The sequence below is a fragment of the Pavona decussata genome, unplaced genomic scaffold (assembly GCF_977016875.1).
Source record: "Pavona decussata unplaced genomic scaffold, jaPavDecu1.1 SCAFFOLD_71, whole genome shotgun sequence".
NCBI lineage: Eukaryota > Metazoa > Cnidaria > Anthozoa > Scleractinia > Agariciidae > Pavona > Pavona decussata.
The window spans coordinates 81,024-104,041 of NW_028145490.1; the positions used below are offsets into that span (position 1 = coordinate 81,024).

The following is a 23,018-nucleotide window of genomic DNA, read 5'->3' on the forward strand; positions in this document are numbered from 1 at the left end:
CGCCGCGATCGGCGAAAAAATAATCGCCACGCACACGATGTTAATAGAGGGATTTAGGATCGCCGCTTACGTTTGCCGCTCCCGTTTTCCGTTTGCAATGCGCCTATCTTCGACCATCCCCTGGGAGGGGGATGAATGGGGACTTGGTAAAATTCCCTCTTGAAAGTGCTACTTTCCCGCTCTTTTAAGGGGGCATAGAATAATCAAAGGTAAGACCTGATTATTCCTCCTAGAGGCCTTCTGTGGTCAGCGTCATCTTTGAACTGTGTCACCACATTGGATAATTTAATTTATTTGCATGATAGTACTGGAGCAGACAGAATCTGTTATCGTCGCGGCACGAGATAAGCCCAGTGCAATTCAAATTAAGAATCACAGTTCCGTTCCTTTTTTTTTGTCTAGTGGCTAAAAAACGAAGGATTGGCCTTTTCCTAATCCGGCAGCAATTAAAGTAGTGCAATCACCGATAAAGTTAGGCAAAGAAGTTTTTAAATTCAGGAAAAAGTAAATAAATATGGAACTATGATTCCTACATTATAATTAATCTGTACGAAATATTTCTCAGAAATATTTCTCAACCGGCATAAAATTCTCGATCACTTTTGTCCACTATGGCTTTCCATACCGTTTCTTTCTGGCAAGATTTTTACATGTACGAAGGGATGTTATTAAAACTGGGAACGGGCAACCGGGAACGATAGTCTGGGAAGGAGTGTGCAGTGGTAATCCGCAAAAGAATCCAACCAAAATGACAGGCGAAGGAAAAGAAACGATCTGGAAACCAGTTTGAGCAAGCGCCTTTCCAACTCGATCGTCGGAGCAAAGTGAAGGGTAAAGTAAGTGTAGGTGCAATTGAAGGATTTACCTCGGAATGTTGACTTCATATAAATTTAGTTTTTCTCTAAGATACATTGTAGGGCAGATGTGTTCCATCAGGCTGGACTTTCAAAAGGTTTTGGTTTTCCTTTTTAAAAGAGAAAATAAAAGAGGCATTGATCTAAATTAATCGCGAACTAAATTGGTCTCCCAAAGTGTTTTCGAATGCAATTTGGCGTGGCAAAATGACAAAAGTTTCTAGGATTTATTTTCGAATAAGCCTGTGCGGCGTGTGTAGGCGAGTCGTCTAATTACACTGCAAACGGCGACCTACCGTTAAAAGCTTCCCTTTCATCTCAGTCCCTTAAGTAAATTATTATTATCATCATCATTATTATTATTATTATTATTATTATTATTATTATTATTATTATTCAATTCTTATGCGTACTACCACTGTACACTTCTTCCCATGCTCCCGTCCCCGGTTAGCCGTTCCCCGTTCTACATTTAGTAACATCCTGTACGAAGTCGTTCGCGTCTCTGGTATCTCACCTATGGCTTGTTTAGCGTCTCCGACAATCTCATCCCGCGCCTCTTCGTTCCTTACTGGACAGGCTTGACGTTTCTCCACCGCTGGTCAAGGGGAACGAAGACTTTGATTACGAGGTTGCGTCTCCGACAGAAACCTCTGCCCCGGAGCAGTTTATATTTCCCATTGAGCATGCGTGAGATCGTTAATCCCGTTACTATAGAGATTATGACCTAAATCCCAGCGACAAACAAGGTGGACCCGCATCGGTGGACACAAAATCATAAATTTGCATTGTAAATTTACAGTTTGCCACCGTAAATGATCTCGGGGTAGAGGTTTTTCCCGGGAACGCCAAACATGCCAGCTACGCGAAATACCAGAGACGTGAACGACCTCGTACATACTTTAAAAACTTGCCAGAAAGAAACGCCCTGCTGACAGGGTATTCAAAACCGACATAAAAATTTCAAAACTCCGTTCAAATTTCAAAATATCGGTCACGCGTGACGTAGTGTGCCAATCAAGCCAGCAGACGCTAAAGGGTGTGATAACAATGATGACGTAAATCGTGTGGAGGTAATCAATTAAACCAAACACTGGCTTTCAGCTGAAGTATATATCGTCTTGATGTTCGGATAAAAATTTAAAGGCGAGAACAGGATTTTTAACAGGTAAGGTATAGACGTATAAGTGTAATTAGCACTTCGCTTTCCGGCGTCATTAAATTACTAAAAGTCTCTGGTCTTGATCTGTTGTTCCGGTTCAAGCACAAAATAACAATCTCCCGGGCCTTGCGCACTACCGTCAGTAGTCTAGCAAACTTCAGTAGCTGCCCCGAAACATTTGCCGAAGGTTAGCGCACTTGAGTTGCCTGTCGCAACGTACGGTGTTTATCCGATATTACTCGACAAAAAATCTTATCTTCAGCAATAGAAGTGGTGGTATTTTGTTCTTCCAACGCAGTTGGTGCATCTGATCAATTGGACACAGAATTGAGGCCTTTCACACAATATCAAAGACGAAAATTTCTCGCGTACAGCACCCGCGCAGGCCAACCATTGTTTGGTGTTTACTGGGCTTCGTGATCATAAAACATTTTAAACACTCACAGCCATTTCTTGTTCTTTGAACTGTTTTGTTATGCTTCTCGGTTTGCAAGGTTAATTAAATACAACTATAAATATTCATCAATTCCAAGAAGGAAAGGAATATGCAAGATAGTATCTTGGACTTCAGGAATAATGTACTTAAAGCAGAAATGCTAAATGGAACAACATTGGCATGGTAAAGTTGACTGTTCATCTCCAGAATTCATCAGAAATATACCGATTACAACTTAAGCGACTTAAGCAGCCGACTGGAAAAGGGATTAAAATCCCTCTACTTCTTTGGCCTAATATACATCTAGAAGACTTTCTGTAGAGGACGCGATGTTTACATGGTGGTAATCAAAGCTTTAAAAGCAACGATTTGAACTGATATAAGGTGAAATCGTGTCAATTCGGCAATCAATCGATTTTTTCTTCTTCTGAGTACTGCTCTGCTATGGAGAACTGAAGGCGGCGACTGAGATCCTCGTTCCCGAATGATTCTTGATCATTCCGGGATACAAGCTAACTCAACAGTGACGCAGCTGTTCTGATGAGCAAACTCTGGGAAAAGTTCAGTAATTTAGGATGCACAAGAGAATGGCGACGAAGCTGAGCCATTAGATATCGGCTATGTAACATTCTTCTGTTTCAGCCGTCACTTTATAGGTAGGTCATGATAGAAAAATCGATAGGTTGTGCTTTTTTAAAACAACACTGACACATAAATCGAATGTTCGGAGGTTGAATAATCAAATACACTTTGAATAAGATGCCCCTAATAGCATTTTCGCGGGATGCTTAATGTGGCCTATTTATTCCCGTTGTATGCTTGTCGCTTCGCAGATTTTTGAAACTATCCTCCCTTCGGAATTGAAATAATTGAATAGTTTTATCCAGAAAGACTGCGTGATATTTTATCATACAGGAAATTATTTTCTGAAAACGTCATGACCCCGCTTGGCGCTGGGCAACACTAACAAAAACAGATAAGGGGATCTGACTCACGTTTACTATTGAAAAAAAACCAATGTAGGAACGGTTTCTGTCTCCAAATTAAAGGTGAAAACGTAAGGATCAAAGCGTCCGTATAAGGCACGAAGTGTTCTTCTTAACAAATACTTTCCCCTGTATAGTAGTTAAGTTCCCACTTAGCAATCTAACAACTCAGTTAAAAACAGAAACAAAGCTTTCCTAGACGAAAAGTTTTAGTTAAAATTGACAATCAAACCTTTAAATTTTTTGCTAGGTCGAATAGTAGATTACCAGCAGCGCTTAGGCATCAGTACAGTACGACAGTCTGCAGCGTCACGCACCAGTAATCACTGTACTGTGACCTCTGGGCTGTTTTCCTTCACATTGAATTATTCGATCTGTTTGTCAAAGCGTGATTTCTTCGCTGTGAACTCTCCAATTTCCACCGTTTAAACTGTCGAATACTACTTAGAAGTATTTTTTTCAATTTGCCGCTTGAAAAAGGTTTATTTTCTTTCTGAAAACGGCAGATTAGAGTCTTAAAAATAACTAAATAAAAGTGTCTGTTTGTCTACATGTGACTGATATTGAAAAAAAAAAAAAGAAAAAACTTTTCAATGATGATTTGCATTGACATCACATAGCTAGGGATGAGTGGGTCCACTCTCTCGTGATGTACGCACCGTTAATGGATTTTGATTGGGTCGTTCAGTTTTGTTGAAGACAATCAGAACAATAGATCCCTTCTATCTGGAGCCCAATTATTCGACACGGGCTGCCCTCAGAGCAACCCACGAGCGTCATGACGTTTGGGTAAAAGATGAGAAAAGAACTCATAACAGGAGAGATATGAGTGTTACAAGCATGTCAGCACTTAGCAACTTTATCACTGAACCTCAGGTGTTCAGTTCGGTAGAACAGTTCAGTTCGGTAGAACAAGCTTGTACATTAGTTGTAAAGGTAACGAGACTGTGGCGGTTGTAACCACTTTCAACCTCAGCCGGTCGCATACATCAACCTCTTTTAATATACTGAGTTGATTTTTATTGCCAATTAACAAGATTTGAAAAATTAGCAGAAGGTCTGCTGCACTGACGAGTTTTAATACTGTTTGTACAGTTGCGGTCAACTGACAATGGCCAGAAAGGCATCGGATCTCATCTGAAGTCATTTTGTGTTTTTAATAATGTAAATAGTGTTAAACACACACGTCGACAGCCAATTTGGAGCGACAGACGAGTTGAGGCGTATCGCAAGGTATAAGCGGCCAAATACCAGCGAAGACAATCACATTCGGTAGCTACTTTACTTCAGTGATCGCAAAAGAATTCAAAGATGATTAGCCATTAATTTCTTTTAATGTTTCGCTGAAAATTCCAGTTAAAGGCATTTTGATTCAAATATACATAGGAAAACAGCTGGGATCAATAAGGAACCAAACTTGAAAAAAGAAGTATGGCCTAAATACAAGATGGAGCACTGGTATTCACTGGCCGGTTCAGTATCTGAAGACAAATATACTGCTCTGCCAAAGTCCACTTGAAGTTGGATGTTTCCTTGCATTTTATGAGTCCACGGCGACAATAATATTGCAAGTATTCACAAACACTCTATATTGTAAAATTATTGATCGCTCGGACCCAAATGTCTGAACAATGCTTGTCTCGAAGTGGGGATTACGCGATTATATTACTGCGACTTTCGATATCATGCGGACTCTGAAGTTTAAGATTCAACCAACCGTTAAGCTTTTCTCTGCCATTAATCACTGCAGCGGACCCTAAGAAAACAAAACCGCTTGCGTGGTCAAAAGAATGCAATAACATATCGGTCCTTCAAATAGTTATCAGGAGTTTCGACCGCCTTGTTCCCAGGCTTAACTGAGTTGCGAATCCCGTTCAAGCCTGAATTTTTTTCAGGGATTCTTTCCGCAACTGCTTTAGTTGCGCAAATAACTGCGAGGATCTTCCTTCTATTTAATCTTTCACCCGCAGTTCAAATATATGTTTCATATGTTTCATATTTATTAATTTATCCTTCATGGGTTTATTACTTACCCACGATATGACCAGCTCCCAGTTGGCTTGATAGCTCAGTTGGTAGAGCACTGCACCGGCATCGCAGAGGTCATGGGTTCGAATCCCGTTCAAGCCTGAATATTTTTCCGGCTTTCTTTTGGCAACAGCTTTTAAAAGTTGTATAAATAACTGAGAGGATCTATCTTCTATTTAATTTCGTTTTTTCCCTTACTGCGGTAAATGTACACATTCCACTTTATAAGGGAATGACCATAAGTCAATTTTGTCTATCGAATCTTTACTAAAGTGGTTTAAAAATTGTATCACTTGCTTTCCTTTTTTACCTCGCATTTGTCAAGAGAACTTAAATTCAGAATTTCAAAAAAGTGGGTGTACTTTACTGGTCTATCACATCAATATATTGTCGGCTAGACCTGTTACGTAGTTTTAAGTGTTCACTAAACGAGATTCAAGGCTGTTTATACTTGAGCACTGAATCAAGGTAAGTTTTTCCGTTAGGGTGTTTGACTTCTCTTCTCGGCACATAAAATGAGATATAATAATCTAAAATATTTAAAAAATTTCAAATGCGTTTGAGAGCAAAGAAATCTGCGTTGTGAATGTTAATCAGTTTCTTGAAAAAGTGGACATGATTCTTAATTTACTTTTGAAGCAATACTGAACAACAACAACAACAACAACAACAACAACAACAACAACAACAACCTTTATTTTCCTCAAGATTAATTTAAGTATTTTAATTACATTCTTGTTTGTTTAGTTTGCTTTGAAAATTTTAAGGTAGATTGAAGATGGCGGCCAAGTTAACCATCCGATTTTCTAGCTGGCCTCCATATTGCATAATAATGTCCAGAAATTAATAACAGTCGCGGAACCAAAAAATGAAAAGATTAAAATAAAAAAAAGAACTGAGTGTATAAGTTACAATAGCTAATAAAGAAGATTATGATATATTGCTGTTACATATGTGCGATAAGGTCAGCTTAAATGAAATGAGATATAAAGCGCACCAGTAAGTGCACAGCTTAGGATTCTATTCTCTTAGTAAAGATTAAACGGCTCATAATCTATCTCCGTACACTGAGCTGAAGAAACTAATCGAAGGAGACGATCGAGAGTGGAGAATCGTTGCCTTTTATTGACTTGCCTGGTTGTGCTAGGCCTGAGGGATGTCAGTATGTATATAAACTCAAACTATGATTTCAAACATAGTGCAGTGTTTAATCTTTTAAGGGGTTAGACAGCCGGTTTGGATTCCCCTTTCTAGAGGCACTCGACCGAAAATGCGGTGAATATCTGTTTATAAAGTTTAAATCGCCTAGGAAACTCCGACAGAGTTGTGAAGAAAAATCACCGTTTTCTTTGGTGTTTTATCACACAAAAAATGTTATTAACATGGGGAATTACCAAGTGGCTTTTTGCTTTCGAAGGGACGAGAAAAGGCGTTAAGAGAGCGAAACAACTAAAATAAAAGGTCAACTAGTAATTTGGCTGGGAAAGCCAACAGCACCTCCAAAATTGTATTTTATTTTTATTTTTGCCATTACACATCACAAAATACAAGGCAAAATACAGGTTTTCGAGTCGAAGGTAAAAATAGCAAGGAAGCCTGAACGAAACCACAAGGCTTATATGAAATACGTTTCCTCACAATATACAAGAGTGAATGATCGGGTACTTTAACTATGGATGAGCAAGAGGCGGAAGATCGGAGAACAAATTGTATGTAAAAAAATAATAGTTCTTAATAAAGACATCTTTTAACTTATTTTTGAAGGACGCGACAGAAGTACAGCTAGTGATCTCAGAATTAAGAGTATTAAAAAATTTGGGCCTTAAAATATAACAGAAAATTGTCTGATATTTGTTCTGCAATATGGTAAGCAAAACGAAAATGCATGCCTGGTGTTATAGCTATGGGTACAATTATTCAAAGAAAATAGAATATCAAATTTTGAAGGAAGATCAGATACATAAACTCGGGGGATGTGACAGGTTCGTATTTCAGTTTCGGAAATGAGGTGGTCTAAGGAACGTTATTGCATTTTACTTTCTTCTATTTGCCATAATTCACTACTAACGTTCAGCTGATCAGAGTCAGTTGAGTAGTTCGTTTGAATGGAGCGTTTTGAAATAGGACAACCAATTCCCTTTGAAGAGGGTAGAATATCTTTAGATATTATTGAGTCATCCATTGATTCTAGACAGTTCCAGAAGTGTTTCGAGTCGGAACTGGGTACGGTATCTTTTAGCTTCGAAACCTTTGCGCTATAGTATGCACCTCTCTTCTCGTTCAAAAGATGCTTGTACTGCTTCAAGAGCGATACTGAGGATACATCTAAACCTAGGAAGACTTCTTGAATCTAACCCCTTGCTAGTCTCCAATAGCTACAAGAAGGGCGCAGTTTTGCCAATTCCTGGCCCATTGGCCAGGAAACTTTCCCCGAAAAACACAGTTCCTCTTATTTTGTGTTGACTGCATTTCGTTCGTTGTGCTAAATGGAAGAAAATGAACGGAATACTATTCTTTTCATTTCGTAAACAGAATAGGTCTTATGAACCTAAAGTTTCTCTATTCCACGCAATTTACTCCTATTCAGCAACTGTCCCAAAAGAACGCGCTCTTAAGTTAAACGCACACAAGCAATGTTGCTCACCCTCCACAAACTATTGCATGATGGGTTTTTCTCAAAAATAAAAAGTCTGAAGAAAGATAGACACATCGTCTTGTCCAAAAAGAGCTCTTGCTATGTTTCATGAATGAAACGCCTCCATTTTTCTTTCCGTAGTTAAAGAAGCGCAAACTACAAGATAAAGAATTTGAACAGTTTATCAGTAAAAAAATGGCGGATAATCTTGGTCAACCCGTCCCAGGCGCTGAGGGAAGAGCTGGTAAGTATTGAAATAAAAACTTACTATGGAGCACACTCATTGGGCCATGTAGTCTTGCCTCTACGGCTCCTAACTTAGAGCATAGACGTTGTATTTTGTCTTTTTCTTTAAGTTCATAATAATTCGATTAATAAGCTGGTCCCTTTATATATTTCTAGCTTTTTCGAGCCACGTATTAAGGAGGCTCGCGGCAGTTTTTCTGGACTTAGGGTGGAAGTTTTGAAATTACAATCTCGCATACAATATAAACTTCGATCTCCTTCATACTACATCATCATTTCAACATATGATCAAAGTTAATTTTCTCATCGGCTTCCAAGCAACAGCTATTACCATAGCAACGGAAGCGAATGGCCTCTCATTTTAAACATTGTCGATTATCTCGAAATCTAGTCAGACACTTGATGACGAAACTTTAGGGATTTAAACTACTCAATCTAGACAACTTGTAGGCGAAATTAAAAAAAAAATCTGCAAGAGCGTTTTCAAGTAAATAATGAATCAATTTTTACGGGGTGATTTTGTTTTTTCCCCATTTTTCGCCGATATCTCTTGCAAAATAAAACTTGACACTTTGTCTTTTCTTTTAAAGGGTCATTCCTCATAGCAAAACATTCTAAATGTATATTGAGCTTCATGGATGTCTCAGATTTTAAGATATTTAGGTTTAAAAACAGTGAAAATAAAGCGCAGATGAATGAAAAAGTTCCTACTTTGAATAAATCGAGCTATCTTTTATGCGCCCACAGATTTTTCTGTTAAATTACAAGCTGTTAAAGTATGAATTCTTTTCGATATTCACGCACGTTTTAGGCCCAGGAACCGAAATTGGTGTTAGATAAGAAGGCTGAATCTTGGTCAAGTTTCAGTCGTTATTCGCTTTCTCCGAACAACAATTTTGTTTTAATTGTCCCGGTCTATTTCACTGCTATTCAGTCACGTTCTTTGAATATTTATCATAACGTGAAGTCGTGCAAAAGGTAAAATTTCTAATGGAAGACTTGAGAAACGTGAGCTTATATTTATGTAAATTTTACCTTTTGCACGACTTCACGTAATCATAAATATTCACAGAACGTGAATAGAAGTGGAATAGACCTGGACAAAGAAAATAAAACTCTTGTTCGGAAAAAGCGAATAACGACTGAAACTTGACCAAGATTCAGCCTTCTTATCTAACACCGGTTTCGGTTCTTGTGCCTAAAACTTGCGTGAATATCGAAAAGAATTGTTACTCTAACCGCTTGTAATTTAACAGAAAAATCCGTCGGGGTATTTTAAAGATATCTCGATTTATGCAAAGTAGGAACTTTTTCATTCATTTGCGCTTTATTTTAACTGTTTTGAAACATAAATATCTTAAAATCTGAGACATCCATGAAGCTCAATATACAGTTAGAATGTTTTGCTATGAGGAATGACCTTTTAACAGAAAAGACAAAGTGTCAAGTTTTATTTTGCCATAGATATTGGTGAAAAATGCGGGAATAGACAAAATCACCCTATAAAAATTGATTCATTATTTACTTGAAAACGCTCTAACAGATTTTTTTTCTAATTTCGCCTACAAGTTGTCTAGATTGAGTAGTTAAAATCCCTAAAGTTTCGTCATCAAGTGTCTGACTAGATTTCGAGATAATCGACAATGTTTAAAATGAGAGGCCATTCGCTTCCGTTGCTATGGTAATAGCTGTTGCTTGGAAGCCGATGAGAAAATTAACTTTGATCATATGTTGAAATGATGATGTAGTATGAAGGAGATCGAAGTTTATATTGTATGCGAGATTGTAATTTCAAAACTTCCACCCTAAGTCCAGAAAAACTGCCGCGAGCCTCCTTAAGCATGGCCACAACCACATCACAACAACATAACAACATAACAACTTACATAACTCTTTTAATATATTGTTTTGCATTACTGGAACTATTTGCCAAATTCAGTTGAGTATAGCATGTCCATTACCGGCTCATTTTCGTTCTATAGCTGAATTTAAAGGGTGTACATGTAACTTTGGCTTATGATCTTTATTTCCTCGAAGGTTTTATTGATTAACTAAATACTCAGTTAGGTTTAGCTTGATTTTATATGTATAGTTTATTCTTTGTTCTGCTTTACATTATATTAATTTGTCGAGCGTTTGTGAACATGAGCCCCTGGCTCGGAAGACCGAGCAGTCTCTTCCTAAACAAATTGTTATTTTAAGTTATTATAATCATGTAATCATCATTATTATTATTTATGCATCTAGCCATCCGTCTGTCCGTCCACCCATTGTTGTCCACTTGTACTGTTGTTTGTTAGTTCATGGACAAGTATTTGTTAGGATTTATTATTTCGTTCATTTCGCCCTTCATTCGTTTATTTGTTTGGTTACCCGTTCGCTAGCACCTTCATCCATCCAAAATGTCGATTTTTCCATTTATATAAAACCCATAGGATACCTAACGATTTCTAATGCTAGGCGGAAGAAATTTCGAAAGGACGTGATGAAACAGAGAGCGTTTTTTGGATAATAATGATAATGATAATGATAATGATAATGATAATGATAATAATAATAACAATAATAATAATAAAACTATAATAATAATAATAATAATAATAATAATAATAATAATAATAATAAAAATGAGAACATTCAAAGTGAGAACATTCAAAGCTACCGTCAATTGACTTTCCTTTAGGGAATAGCGTAGAAGCTCCATATCGTTTTTGTGTCGGAGAACTTTTATATTTTATGAGATTTTCATATTTTATCGCTATTTTTTTTTAATATTTAACTCAGCAGTTTTCTTTTTATAGTTCCTTAACATCGCAAAGGTTACGCTGCGCGCCCTATGTGGTTCTATTTTAGCATACATACGTTCTTTAACTGCACATAATAATAAAAACTTCATAACATTTGTTTTTTTTTCTTTTTCTTTACAAAAACATTATTGCTTGGAAATATTATCTTTCTTTTTAATCGAAATGAATTGTGAATAGGTTTTTTAATAGCTTTTTTATATACTTTTAACTTGTAAATAGCAATTTGTGTGAAATATTTTAATAAAGAATTATTATTATTTTAAAACAATAACAATAACAATAACAATAACAATAACAATAACAATAACAATAACAATAACAATAATAATAATAATAATAATAATAATAATAATAATAATAATAATAATAATAAATCCCTCTCTTGGATTTTTTCATACATTATCCCTCCTCATCAAAAGAGGAAAAGAAGGGGAGATTGTGAAAGTGTGCGCTAAATTAAAACCGGGTATCCAAATACTTTTCACGGCCATGATTTTATCAGTCAGCTTGATTAATTATTTATCAATTTTTTTTAATGGTTTTTCACAGGCGTTCTCCTGTATAGCGGCACACTAGTCATGGCGGAAATGAGTGAAGGTATTTTTTATGACTTTTCATCTTCCAGGGTGGACAGATCATTTTCGCAATAGCCTTGAAGTTATGCGCGTTGGGCGTTCGCTATTTAAGTGGTAGCCGGCTAGAAAGCCGCACAGTTTGGCTTTTGTGCAAGAGTTTTAGTGTGTGTAATCTAACCGTTCTCCGGCTGGCTTGTATCTCGACACTTCAGTTCACACTTGAATGAACCTACACAAGGAGGCCTGGTTCGTGCCCAATAACGTGGTTTTTAGGTTTTTAAAAACGCACTTAATTGGTGTTAAGTAGCGCACACTACACGGCCTTCTAGGATATATGGGCGCTTATTGGAGAATAAGAGCACTCATTAACAAAAAACACTTTCGAAAAGGTCATCAAACTAGTAGCGGTAATTGAAACACTGCGGTAATTTTATCTTCATTTTTTATACAGGAGGTGGAGAAGAAGGCCTACCAAGGAAAGAATCTCTGTCAGGTATTTAAAAAAAAAGTCCACCAGTATGTGCTATTCCTGAAGCCACAAGGGAAACCTAAAAGCTTGTAAGAGGAAGCGAGCATTGTTGCTCAAGATAACCTGAATAACTCACAGGGAGATGGGTGAGGATGGTAACTGCAACGGCTGGGAAGGAAATTGCTGTTGGAAAGGGTCTGGTTGTCACGGTCTTGTCAGCTATGACTAGAATACACCCTTTTAATATTAATATTTAGTATAATTACTCAGGTGATTATAGAGATTCCGTTGATCTGATTGGTCGAGGATTGCGTCTTATCCTGCTATAATCACCTTGCGCGAGGTGATTATAGCGGGAGCACTAATTTTCAAAGTGGCCGCTTAGCGATTTGTTTATGTTTCTGAGGAGGAAGTAAATAGGGTGAAAGGAAATGCGATTCCGTAAGGCACTAAACATGCAGCTAAGTCCGGGGTGACACTTTTCGAAGGTAAGATATGAAAATTTGAAATGAAAACAACAAATTAAGCTTAAGTTTAATTCGCGCAAGATTTTCTTTATTTAAAAGAATGATTTTCACCAACAAGACGAATTTAAGACAGAATCTAAAAGCGTGTCAGTAAACGAGATGAATAAATGTGTCTCTAAGTTTTGCGTTTCAGTAAGGAAAAAAGGACGGCAATTTTTACAATCTGAAAACCAGTTTGTTGTCGGTTGGAGCGGCTATCGACCACTATTTTTAAATGCCACCGCCTCACAACAAAAAAAGTTCTGTTTAGTGAAGGCAATAAATGACTTAATTCCTACCTGAAGCAGCTTATCTCCGAGGGCAAGTCGTAAAAGTCCGTTAACCCCAAAAGCCATCAACAAGAAATTGTGCGATAAAGTGCTATCGCTAACAGTAACTTGTGATCCTAGAGTTTAACACCAAACAGCCTGGTTCATCTGTTTTGGTGAACAGGTCGGAGAAACCCAATATTAAATTCCCAGAAATCAATGCTTCGTCTCAATGAAGCGACAGTGAAAGAGTACTGCTTGAGGGATGAGCAGTTTATCGATTGAGCATGTGATCGGCAGACTGCGCGTCTCCGTTCATTGACGCGTGACAATTTGAGACTGAACAAACAAACAAAATCGACATTTTTCGGACGGTTCTTGTTTTTCTTTGATAATCACCTGAGTAATTATACTAAAACAATTATTCACCTCAGGCTCAGTAAATACAGTCTTTAACGGGGTAATTTTTTAAATATTAATTCGAATTTATCATGACGGAATGTCTTAATTTACTTTATAACGCCATCTGTCAGCAGCACACATTTGCCGTCTTATGCAAGACCATCTTATTTTAACACAGGAGATCTCAAATGAAGACTATCGGAGTCTCAGTTAGTATATAAGATAAAAGATCGTCTTAAATATTGTCTTTAAATCGTCTTCATTTGAGAAGCGCTTATCTTAATCAACATTGAGGCATCTTACTTTAAGACCAGTCTTAATTATATTACTCTGAGTCGATGGGGTCCTTATTTTGAGACGTTTTTTGGTCTTGTGGAAATTTTAAGACGCCTAAGCAGGCTATAAGATACTGCCATCCTACGTAAGATGCAATACGCCTTAAGCTGGCGACACACCTGGCATTTTATACGACGATCGCAGCGAATTTGATCGCCAGCGAAAATCGCCAGTGATTTTCGCCACCGATTGATGCGGACACACCTGGCGATTTTTTTTTCGCCGATCGCGGCGTTGTTCATGTGATAAACCCGCCCAACCTGACTGATTGACTTTACTGGCAATTCGCAGCGACGAGCGTAAAAAAATCGCGGGAACGGGCACATTTGGCGAATTTAATCGCCGATATCTGACATGCCAGATATCGGCGATTTAATACGCCAATCTCTACTCTCACCATTTTTAACTTGGAAGAAATAGAAAATTCCAACACAAAAGGATCCAAATTTTGGAAAGCCCTTCCTGATTGCTTCATTAAAAATATGCAGACCTCATAGGGAACAGGATTCTCTTCTGATTGGTTGATTTTGATCCAAACTCTGCAGACACGGTGTCTGGGCTGGAGTCTGGAGCTTTAATCCATCGCAAACTCTCACCTTGTTCAGACTTAAAACAAGCCGTTAATATTTTTCAAGCAGCGGAGAGTGGAGAATTTACAAGAATTTCGAGACAACAACTTTAATATTCAAATGAGAAGACATCTGGACATCAAATACGGTCTAAAGCCTGGGCTAAACGTTGTAACTATACACGTACTTAACAGCATGCACTGCACACTCAGCGGAATGAAAATGGAATGAAGAAATTACTGTCGCTTTCTAAACCGCCTGTTTTTTAAGAACCAAGATGAGTCCTGCAATTCTGCTGCGTCACCGATCAAAGGAATGAGTGTAGTGACAATTCAGACAATCTGCAATGCAAAGTTTATAATTTACGGGACTTTTAAGACCAACAAAACAGTATTTAAAATGCCGCGGCCCGACCTCTGTTTTCCTGCGAATTTACGGTAAGCGGATTTGTATAAGTTGTGTCATTTCAGACTGATTTGGTTTTAATAAAGTACTATGGATTGAAATTTGTTGTGTTTTCATTGCTGCATGTATCATGTTCAAGCTTAACAGTATTAAACGCTCCCTGTTTTTGAACGTAGGCTTAATAGTGACCGTTGCAGTTAGATTGAAGATTTCTTCCTTGCTTCGAAACTTAAATTGAGATTCTAAAGCCTCTAGAATAAGATTGTTCAATTCAAATCTTGAGTTAAGATGAAAATATGACTTACCACAGCACTTTGAATCTAAGAAAAAATCATCTTAATCTAAGACGCCATCATCGTATAAATAAGAAGAAAGTCGTCTTATCCTAAGATGAATCGTCTTCAAATGAGATTTACGCGCTTTCTTACCACAGCACCAGAATTAAGTGTAAAAAACGTCTTAAAGTAAGATTTTAGTTTTTACGGAGTTGAGGTAACTGAACCAAATGAAAGCGTTTGCCATTTTAATAAATTGCATCTGCAACGTTACCCCGTGACCAATTCATTTGTTTATTGAAACAAAGTTATTAACGTTTTCCAGTTTTCAGTAAAATTGTCAGTAGATAATTTGAGTCGCAAACTCACTGATTAGGTTGTTGCGATCGTTTGTCAATGAACACCTCAATTGAGTAGTTTAAACTGGTCAAGTTTGGGAAATATTAGCGACACAAAACGTTCCACGCATTTGTCTGCTACCGAATACAATTTTTTTTATTTTAGATCTCTTAGAATAAGACGACTAAAATGCACAGTGGATGTAATTTATCTACAGGTGTTTGCAGACGTCTCTCTGAGCTTCCGAACCCAGTTCCTCATTTTGTCAATCGCGAGGAAGAGCTGAGTTTCATCAAGAAATTCCTCAGCCAAGAGCAGGGTAATGTCTGCAGATGCGTCCTCATACATGGTGCTGTTGGGATCGGAAAGACAGCCACTGCAATCAAGGCAGCCAACGAAATCCGTGATAACAGCGACAATACTGCTGTCATCTACGTCAATTGCAAATATATGGGTTCCCTTGATGATCTTGCCTGGAAGATTTCTAAACAAGTGTACCATTTTCCTTTAAACGAGCCAGTTTCTGAGGTGAAAAGGCGCCTAATAAATGAAGAGGATCTTTACACTGTGCTGTTGCTGGACAACTTTGAACACTTAGAAAGTAGTGCCCAGCCAGAGGGAAGGACAGACACAAAAGAAGTCGAGGAAATCATGAATTTCATACGAGAAATTGTCAGAGGCTCAGCAAAAGTAAAATTGCTGGTAACCACATCAGCGGATGTTCCATTCCTGGACACAGGTCAAAAATGGATCAGGCTGCATTCCTTCAAAGACAAAGACTCATTCGAGCTGCTGAAAAACGTCTATGGTGACCGCTATCAGCTGGACAAAGAAACTGCCGACAAAATAGCTCAGTTTTGTAGTGGAATTCCACACGCTCTTAACATCTTGGCCTCACAGCAGGATTATCCACCCGATCTTGTGAAAATGATGACAAACGCAAACGCAAGAAAGAAATTTGAAAAATTTACAAAGATTCCACTTGCTGAGAAAGAGAAAAAGTTAGACGTGTGTCTTGACGCCTGCTTTGAAAGACTCGATCCGCATCTACAAGACACCCTTGTATCTCTAACATTGTTTAGAGGACGTTTTACGATTCTAACTGTTGAGAAAATCTTCCACTCAGAGGAAATAATAGATCACATATTGCAATTGACGAAGCGATCGTTCTTGGAACAGAACATCTTGAACCGTGAAGGTCCATGCTGGTACAGCTTCCTTACAATCCAAAAACTCTACTGCCAGAATAAAGCTCAGGAACCACGTTTTCACGAAGTCTACCGTGGTGCTCGTAACTTGTTCATCAAATACTTTCTCGCTTTCCTTGAAGACAGTTTCGAAAAATTTCTCAGCAAAAAGGTGTTAGAAGCTATCACTACGTTTCGGCAGGAAGAAGAGGACATCATACAGCTGCTTGACTGGTTTGAGAATGGTGCCATGGGACAAGACCAAATGGAAGGATGTATAGACGTGTTCAACAAAGTCGGGGGACTTCTCGCAAAGATGATGGGGAAGAAAAGATTCGAAACGGTTTTCGCCAAGTTGAAACAAAAGAGCGAAGAAATGGGAGACCTAAGAAGGCTGAGTGAATGTCTTACCTCGTTAGGCGTCCGAGAAGTGTTCAACTTGTTCTTTTCAACATGTCTGCAGCCTGACGAAGCCGCCGAAAATGCCAAAAGGTATTTGGTTGAAGCCCATGGAATCCAAAATGCTCTTGAAATCAGCACTGGTAACATCAGAGCCCAATGTCTTGCCAAACTCGGTCGAATTCTTGGAACAGAAAACAAATTCCTTGAAGCAAGGGACACGATTCAACAGGCAATTGACATTCGAATTCAACATGGGGAGCAGGACAGTGCGATGTTGGGTGCAACATATAATGATATGGCAGGTGAGTTAGTGTATTAATAATTGTGATTGTACAACATATATATATATATATATATATATATATATATATATATATATATATATATATATATATATATATATATAGATAAAAAAGGCCATTGAACACATATATAGCGGAGAGCTGGGAACAAGTAACTTTTCTTAACTTCAGATTCTCATCAGATACAGTCAGTATCCATAAAATCGGACAAAAAACTTATCAAAGTTTTGACATAATAGATGCGTTCATGATCGCTTTAGATAATGTGATGCAAACACGAAAACAAATCAGCATTGCAAAAGAAGTAAACTGAATAACGTTGTTTGAACACACTTTCTATGTTAAATTCATTTTCACTGATCATAAGTGAAGATAGTTAGACTCGCCAAGTTGGTCACAATTAAACCAAATGGTGGGTACGTTGTCCTTTGACGGACTTCCTGGCTAAGCTGATTTTAACATGTTCTGGCCTACCTCTCGAGGATTGAGTTATGTTTAAGTCATCGGAGTGTAAGAAAGACCATGCATATTATACATGGTCGTTCTTTTTGTAGATATAACAGGTGCAAGACTAAGGGACTGGTACAAAAGTATAGGGATGGGCCGGAGCATTTGGAAATGTGCTGGATACGAAACGCATGACCCACCTCCTTCTTTTAGAACAAAACCGACTGACACACCCCTAAATGAAGGTTGTTTATTATATGACCCACTTCCTATGAAACATGGATTCTTTCGGCTGCATAATCCAATGAAACCACATTTTGTGTATGACAAAGTCATAAACCTCCGGCCTCAGGCCTCGTTTCGTGGGGAATGAGGGGCGGCGAAGTACGCTTAACGGTACATCGCTATTACGGTCACTTCAACTGTTGGAAGCTTGTTTTGCGAGGAGGATATTGTTATCATAACAGGTATCACTCCCAAATTTTTCAGTTGTTCTCCCTTCTTGATATATTCTAGTGATGAACAGGTCTCAGTGATATATTGAATGCATTTGTTGGAATTTCCTTTATTTCTGTTTACTAGTTATTGATATCTTGAAGAAGAAATAGCACTTCATTTTTCTTTGTTTGCGTCTTGGTTGGGATATAGGTTGTGTGGTAGCAACATATTGATTAAGGTAGCAGAATACTAAACAACAATGAAATGGGAAAAAATATTCCTACATTTTATTAAAATTGTATTTTATATAACAGGAGACAAAACATTTGAGAGTATTTTTAAACAATAATTTCGGCGAGACGTGTTTGAAAAGCATTCATACATTTTAATAAAATTGCGGCGTGTTTTGCATACCAAAATATTGCAGATCAGTTAAGCTTTTCTACTTTAAATGGGTGGCCAACTGTTCCAGTGGTATCAAGACTTTGATTATTAAAAGCAATTATTTTTTTTAAATTTGTGCCTACTCCTGTTATAAAATAGGATGACCCACCCCCCCATGGGTAGCTGAAAATTGAACCATCCACACCTTACCAAGGGCTCAAAAGCTGGTGACCCACCTCATTTCTGCTCCGACCCACCCCCTTTATTTTTGACCAGTCCCTAAAAATTGTTATTTCTAGTGGCCATCTCTCTTGAAGCGGCACGCCAACAAGAGGGAGCACGTGAACTACTGCAACAAGCCATAGATATCAGAGAAAATAAGACGCTCCCAATTTACAGACGAAAACTTGGTGAACGTCATCCCTTCACTGCTACCATCCTGGACAGTTTGTCCGAGAATTATCATGCTCTGGGTCATCTTGACAACGCTAAGCGGTATGCAGAGGAAGGGCTTCAAATTCGGCAGGAAGTACTGAAAGACCACATGGACACAGCCAAGTCATTGTTTGACCTTGCAATGGTGCACAAGACAATGAAAGAATTCATGGAAGCGAGGAAGTACCTTCAAAAGTGCGAGGCCATGCAGAGGAAAGTATTGGATGACAACCACAGGGATCTGGAACGGTAAGTCCTTTTCTCATGGGCTGATTTCCATGGCGTGACGTTACCATAATTATAAAAGTTGTAGAAACTGAACCCAGGCAAAATCTGTTGGGAGTAGTCAACCTAAAAATGATTTGTTGGTGATATTGAATGTTGGTTGAATTGATTGCACTAATTTCGACAACCTGATCATGAGCGGAACTCATGCTCAGACACCAGTTATTGGTGTGTTGTCTTTGTTCGCCAAGGAAGACAAGGTTACCTTGTCTTTGAGAGTTTTGTCTGCTGTAACTGCAGTTTATCGATACCAGTGTCTGAACTGCAGACGTTCGAAGAGTTTGAAACACCAACTACTATCTGGAAAGGATGATCCGCTTGCCACTGTTTGAGTCAGTTCGGATGCAGATTTTATAGGCAATAGGTATCTTGAATGCCTTACTGTCCCTTTCAAAACTTATTAACAACATTAGAATAAATTAAGCCCCCAGAAATTTTGGCATAGGGTCTACCTGTCATGATACAACTATGCAGTCTGACCAGCAGTTTTCGGTAAAGTTTGGTTTCGTCAGAAACATTTCACTGTTTGTTAGGTTTGGAAGTCAGTTTAGACAAATGTGTCCTTTTTTTATCTTTTATGAGTTTAAGAACAAAAATTTGAATGTTCTATTTGTAGCAAAGGTTACATCATTCATCCATGATGCAAAAAATGTTTTAAGAGAGTATTTCTTACGTTCGGAAATTTTTCTGATTATCAGGCGTGTTAATTGTTAAACAAAGTTCCAGTAGTTCTTTGGCATATGTTTATCTCTCTTGTAATTACATGCAGTTAAGTAAAGGGTTCTAAGAAATTTGATTCTGCAAAAGGAATCCTGAGATCCTGAGTGTGCTCCCTCAAATGAAAGTTACTGAGCAGTACGGCTCATTATGCTGTACAAGGAGGTTCAAACTTTCCGGGAATCTCTTGATAGAATGCTAAAGTGTGCCCAATCAAATGAAAGCTAATGAGCCATACTTTCTTCTCATACTTTGAAATTATAGTTACGTATACGTCGTACAAGGCTTTGATGATGTTCTCTTGGTGCAAGGCAGAAAAATCCTCGCTCAACAGTTTATTTAACTATCATTCGTGTCAGCCTATTTTTCTAAAACTTAACTGGCTTGGCTAATTTTCTACACAGGACAAGGAGAGAGTTGGAAGACGTAAACAGGCAACCCGGTAACATGGAGTGGGAGTAATCATCTTATAATGGACGTACGTTTGGTGACAATATACGAACATTCGTTTTCTTTCTTGATTAAACCTCAATAGATTTCGTTATGTACATAAACTCGATTTTTGTTTCTAAACTGATTGGCATCTTATAGTTTCATTATTACTGGTTCAGGGTTAATGTTCAAAATGGCGGAAGGCAACTAAGACCCTGAAACACGCCGCAAAATGCTCCATGAATCTGAAGTATTTTGTTACATGACACACACCTAACTTTCTTCTTTGCGATACTTTTTCTTGATCAAATTTGGTACAATTGAGCATTCATATTTGATCCCGGAGGAAGAAAATCGAGTGTGTCACGTGACAAAATAGTCCACGATTCATGGAGTATTTTGCGGCGTACGCTAGGTATCTTCGCCGCTGTCCGCTAGTTTGAATTGGGGATGAGATTGGAATCGGCCTTCCCATAGGTCTTTTAGGTTGTGACATGTGGACCTTAGCTCTCACTTCGCTCCATGTCAACATTTGAGAAAATTACAGATCGTGTCTAATATTTATATATTTGTAAAAGACGATATGTGCTTGGTAAAAAAATGTTGCCTAGAAATTTCCGTTCACTTTGCCATTTATGAATCTGGGACCAGATTTAGGAAGACCTCCTAAGTTAAGATGCATCTTAACTACTGTTTCTTGACAACAACCTATTGTTGAAATAACAACAGGCCATTCTTTTGAGGCAATACTTACGAGGCGGAGCAGGGGAGCAGGGATGGCGCAGTGGTGAGAGCACTCGCCTCCCACCAATGTGGCCCGGGTTCGAATCCCGGACTCAGCGTCATATGTGGATTGAGTTTGTTGTTGGTTTTCGTGTTTGCTTCGGGAGGTTTTTCTCCGGGTACTCCGGTTTTCTCCTCTCGGCTCAAAAACCAACACTTCTAAATTCCAATTCGATCTGGAAAGTGTCCCCAATTAGCGCTCCGCGCTAAATACATTGACACCTGAAGAAAGTGATTTATTTTTTATTTAGTTTTTACTTAGGAGGGCTTCGTAAGTCTGTTTCTTCAATCCAACAAGAGATCAGCGGTCAAGCATGCAACGAGTATGCAGTTCCCACCGAAAGTGGGACTCTTTCACATATATTCCCCGTGAAGAAATCCCTAAACTAGTTGAATTTTCGTAAAGAATTAACAAACTCTTAAGGAAAATTGCATTTTTGGTTCTGCTTTTGGTTATAGGCACTGTGTATGCAATGTTTACATTGCGATATTACAGGTTGCTAATCGCTCCTGCAATCATTTGACTGAACGCTGGTAGAACTTTTTCATTCTTTGTTCCCCGTAGCCGACGTAACTGATTACTTTGATTTCTGCATATAATTTATTTTTTAATTTATGCTGCCTGGCGTGACCGGTTGCCCACCGAGAGTTTCTGCCAAATTAAGTGGAAAACGTCGAAAGTGGAGAAGTGGTTTTCATATCATTTATGTCAATACGTTTGACCGCTGATAATGAGATTACATTATCACATTACTTTTTACTGATACACTTTCATGTCAGGCAGATGTATCTCCTACAAACAAGAAACAGCACATTACAAGTTGCATTTCCTTGATAGGAGATAAAGCAAGCTCGATATGAGGCTTTTATGGAGATCCCTTGTTAATTGCAATGCTACATAAAATATATATTATGTGCCAGTCAATTCGAACTTTCAGCATCGCTCCACTGAGTGAGGCAAGGGAATTTGAACGGTTCTTTATAGTCGTTTACAGGGCCCCACTGCATATCACCTTCGTGATGTGGGCTCCCTGTATAAAGATTGTTATTATTATTATTATTATTATTATTATTGTTATTATTATTATTAGTTTTTTCTGGTTTTTGGGAATTGAGGAGTTTTTCAAGGGCAGAATTTCGTCCTTGTGAGCGAATAGCTCACAGAAAATGTCTTGAAAATAGGTTTTGAAGGGGTTATATTATATCACTGTTTGCAACGCATAGTAAATGACTGAAGCTGACAATTTTCCCTGAAGGGTAGGGAATTTGAACAACCAAATCTTCAAAAGTTTAAATGCCCGGGGGAGGTGAGGAAGTTTCGAACTGATCGGCGCACATGGAGGAAGATTTTTAAGAGGCAGCTATGTAAATAATCTCAGATAATCTTATTAATCTAGTATTCCAACGGGAGGACTCGTTGCGAGGCGTGTTTTTCTCGTTCCATGAATGCTCGTGACTCGCTGAGTAGAGTTCAATCATTCCAATGTTATGAATATTTAGCAGTTGTGTTTTTAGCGAGTAAATATTTGGTTTTCTGAATGGGAAGAATAGCCCATTTAGTAAAGTAATGATACACTGAACTGAGTGCATAAAACCTCTCACCCCTTCTATGGCTTTGAGATACATCCCATGCTATCAGTAGTCTCCAGTCCCTCGAGGAGATGGAACTCCACAAAAAGATGTACTTTGTTGGTTCAAAATCCAACAGGGTAACCTCAGTTATTGCAAATACATGTCTTCCAAAGCGTAGAATTGAGAGGTCGTAAATTTACCTTTGTCAGTTGATTAAATTTCAGGGTTTTTTGACAATGTTAAGAAGGAATTTATTACAAATACGAGCAATGACGCATGGAAACTGACGTCAATTTGTGAAATATTACGTTCGTTTCAGTCGGAGCACTTTTTGA

The 23,018-nt window shown here is 38.2% G+C and overlaps 1 protein-coding gene and 1 long non-coding RNA gene across 3 annotated transcripts; both read left to right on the forward strand.

The window, feature by feature from the left end:
* The first annotated feature begins 1,925 nt into the window (after nucleotides 1-1,925).
* LOC146477132 (uncharacterized) lies at nucleotides 1,926-22,118 on the forward strand. 2 transcript variants are annotated; one of them, XM_085113558.1, is made up of 7 exons: nucleotides 1,926-2,022; nucleotides 8,243-8,345; nucleotides 11,704-11,751; nucleotides 12,181-12,222; nucleotides 15,517-17,190; nucleotides 18,759-19,143; nucleotides 20,301-22,118. In XM_085113558.1, exons 2-7 carry the CDS (start codon nucleotides 8,297-8,299, stop codon nucleotides 20,356-20,358), a joined length of 2,256 nt encoding a protein of 751 aa, XP_084969684.1. In that variant the 5' UTR covers nucleotides 1,926-2,022; nucleotides 8,243-8,296; the 3' UTR covers nucleotides 20,359-22,118. The 2 variants fall into 2 exon arrangements, with proteins under 2 accessions (XP_084969684.1, XP_084969685.1); XM_085113559.1 differs by lacking the exon at nucleotides 11,704-11,751.
* Nucleotides 17,296-18,447, forward strand: LOC146477133 (uncharacterized). Its single transcript, XR_014865405.1, has 2 exons — nucleotides 17,296-18,033; nucleotides 18,083-18,447. It is a non-coding gene; the product is annotated as an uncharacterized LOC146477133 (long non-coding RNA).
* Nucleotides 22,119-23,018: the final 900 nt, after the last annotated feature.

Coding starts and splice junctions, on each gene's coding strand:
- LOC146477132 (XM_085113558.1), top strand. CDS start 8,297: ATGGCGGATAATCTTGGTCAACCCGTCCCAGGCGCTGAGGGAAGAGCT. Junction 8,346..11,703: donor AGGCGCTGAGGGAAGAGCTG/GTAAGTATTGAA, acceptor GGTTTTTCACAG/GCGTTCTCCTGTATAGCGGC. Junction 19,144..20,300: donor AACCACAGGGATCTGGAACG/GTAAGTCCTTTT, acceptor TTTTCTACACAG/GACAAGGAGAGAGTTGGAAG.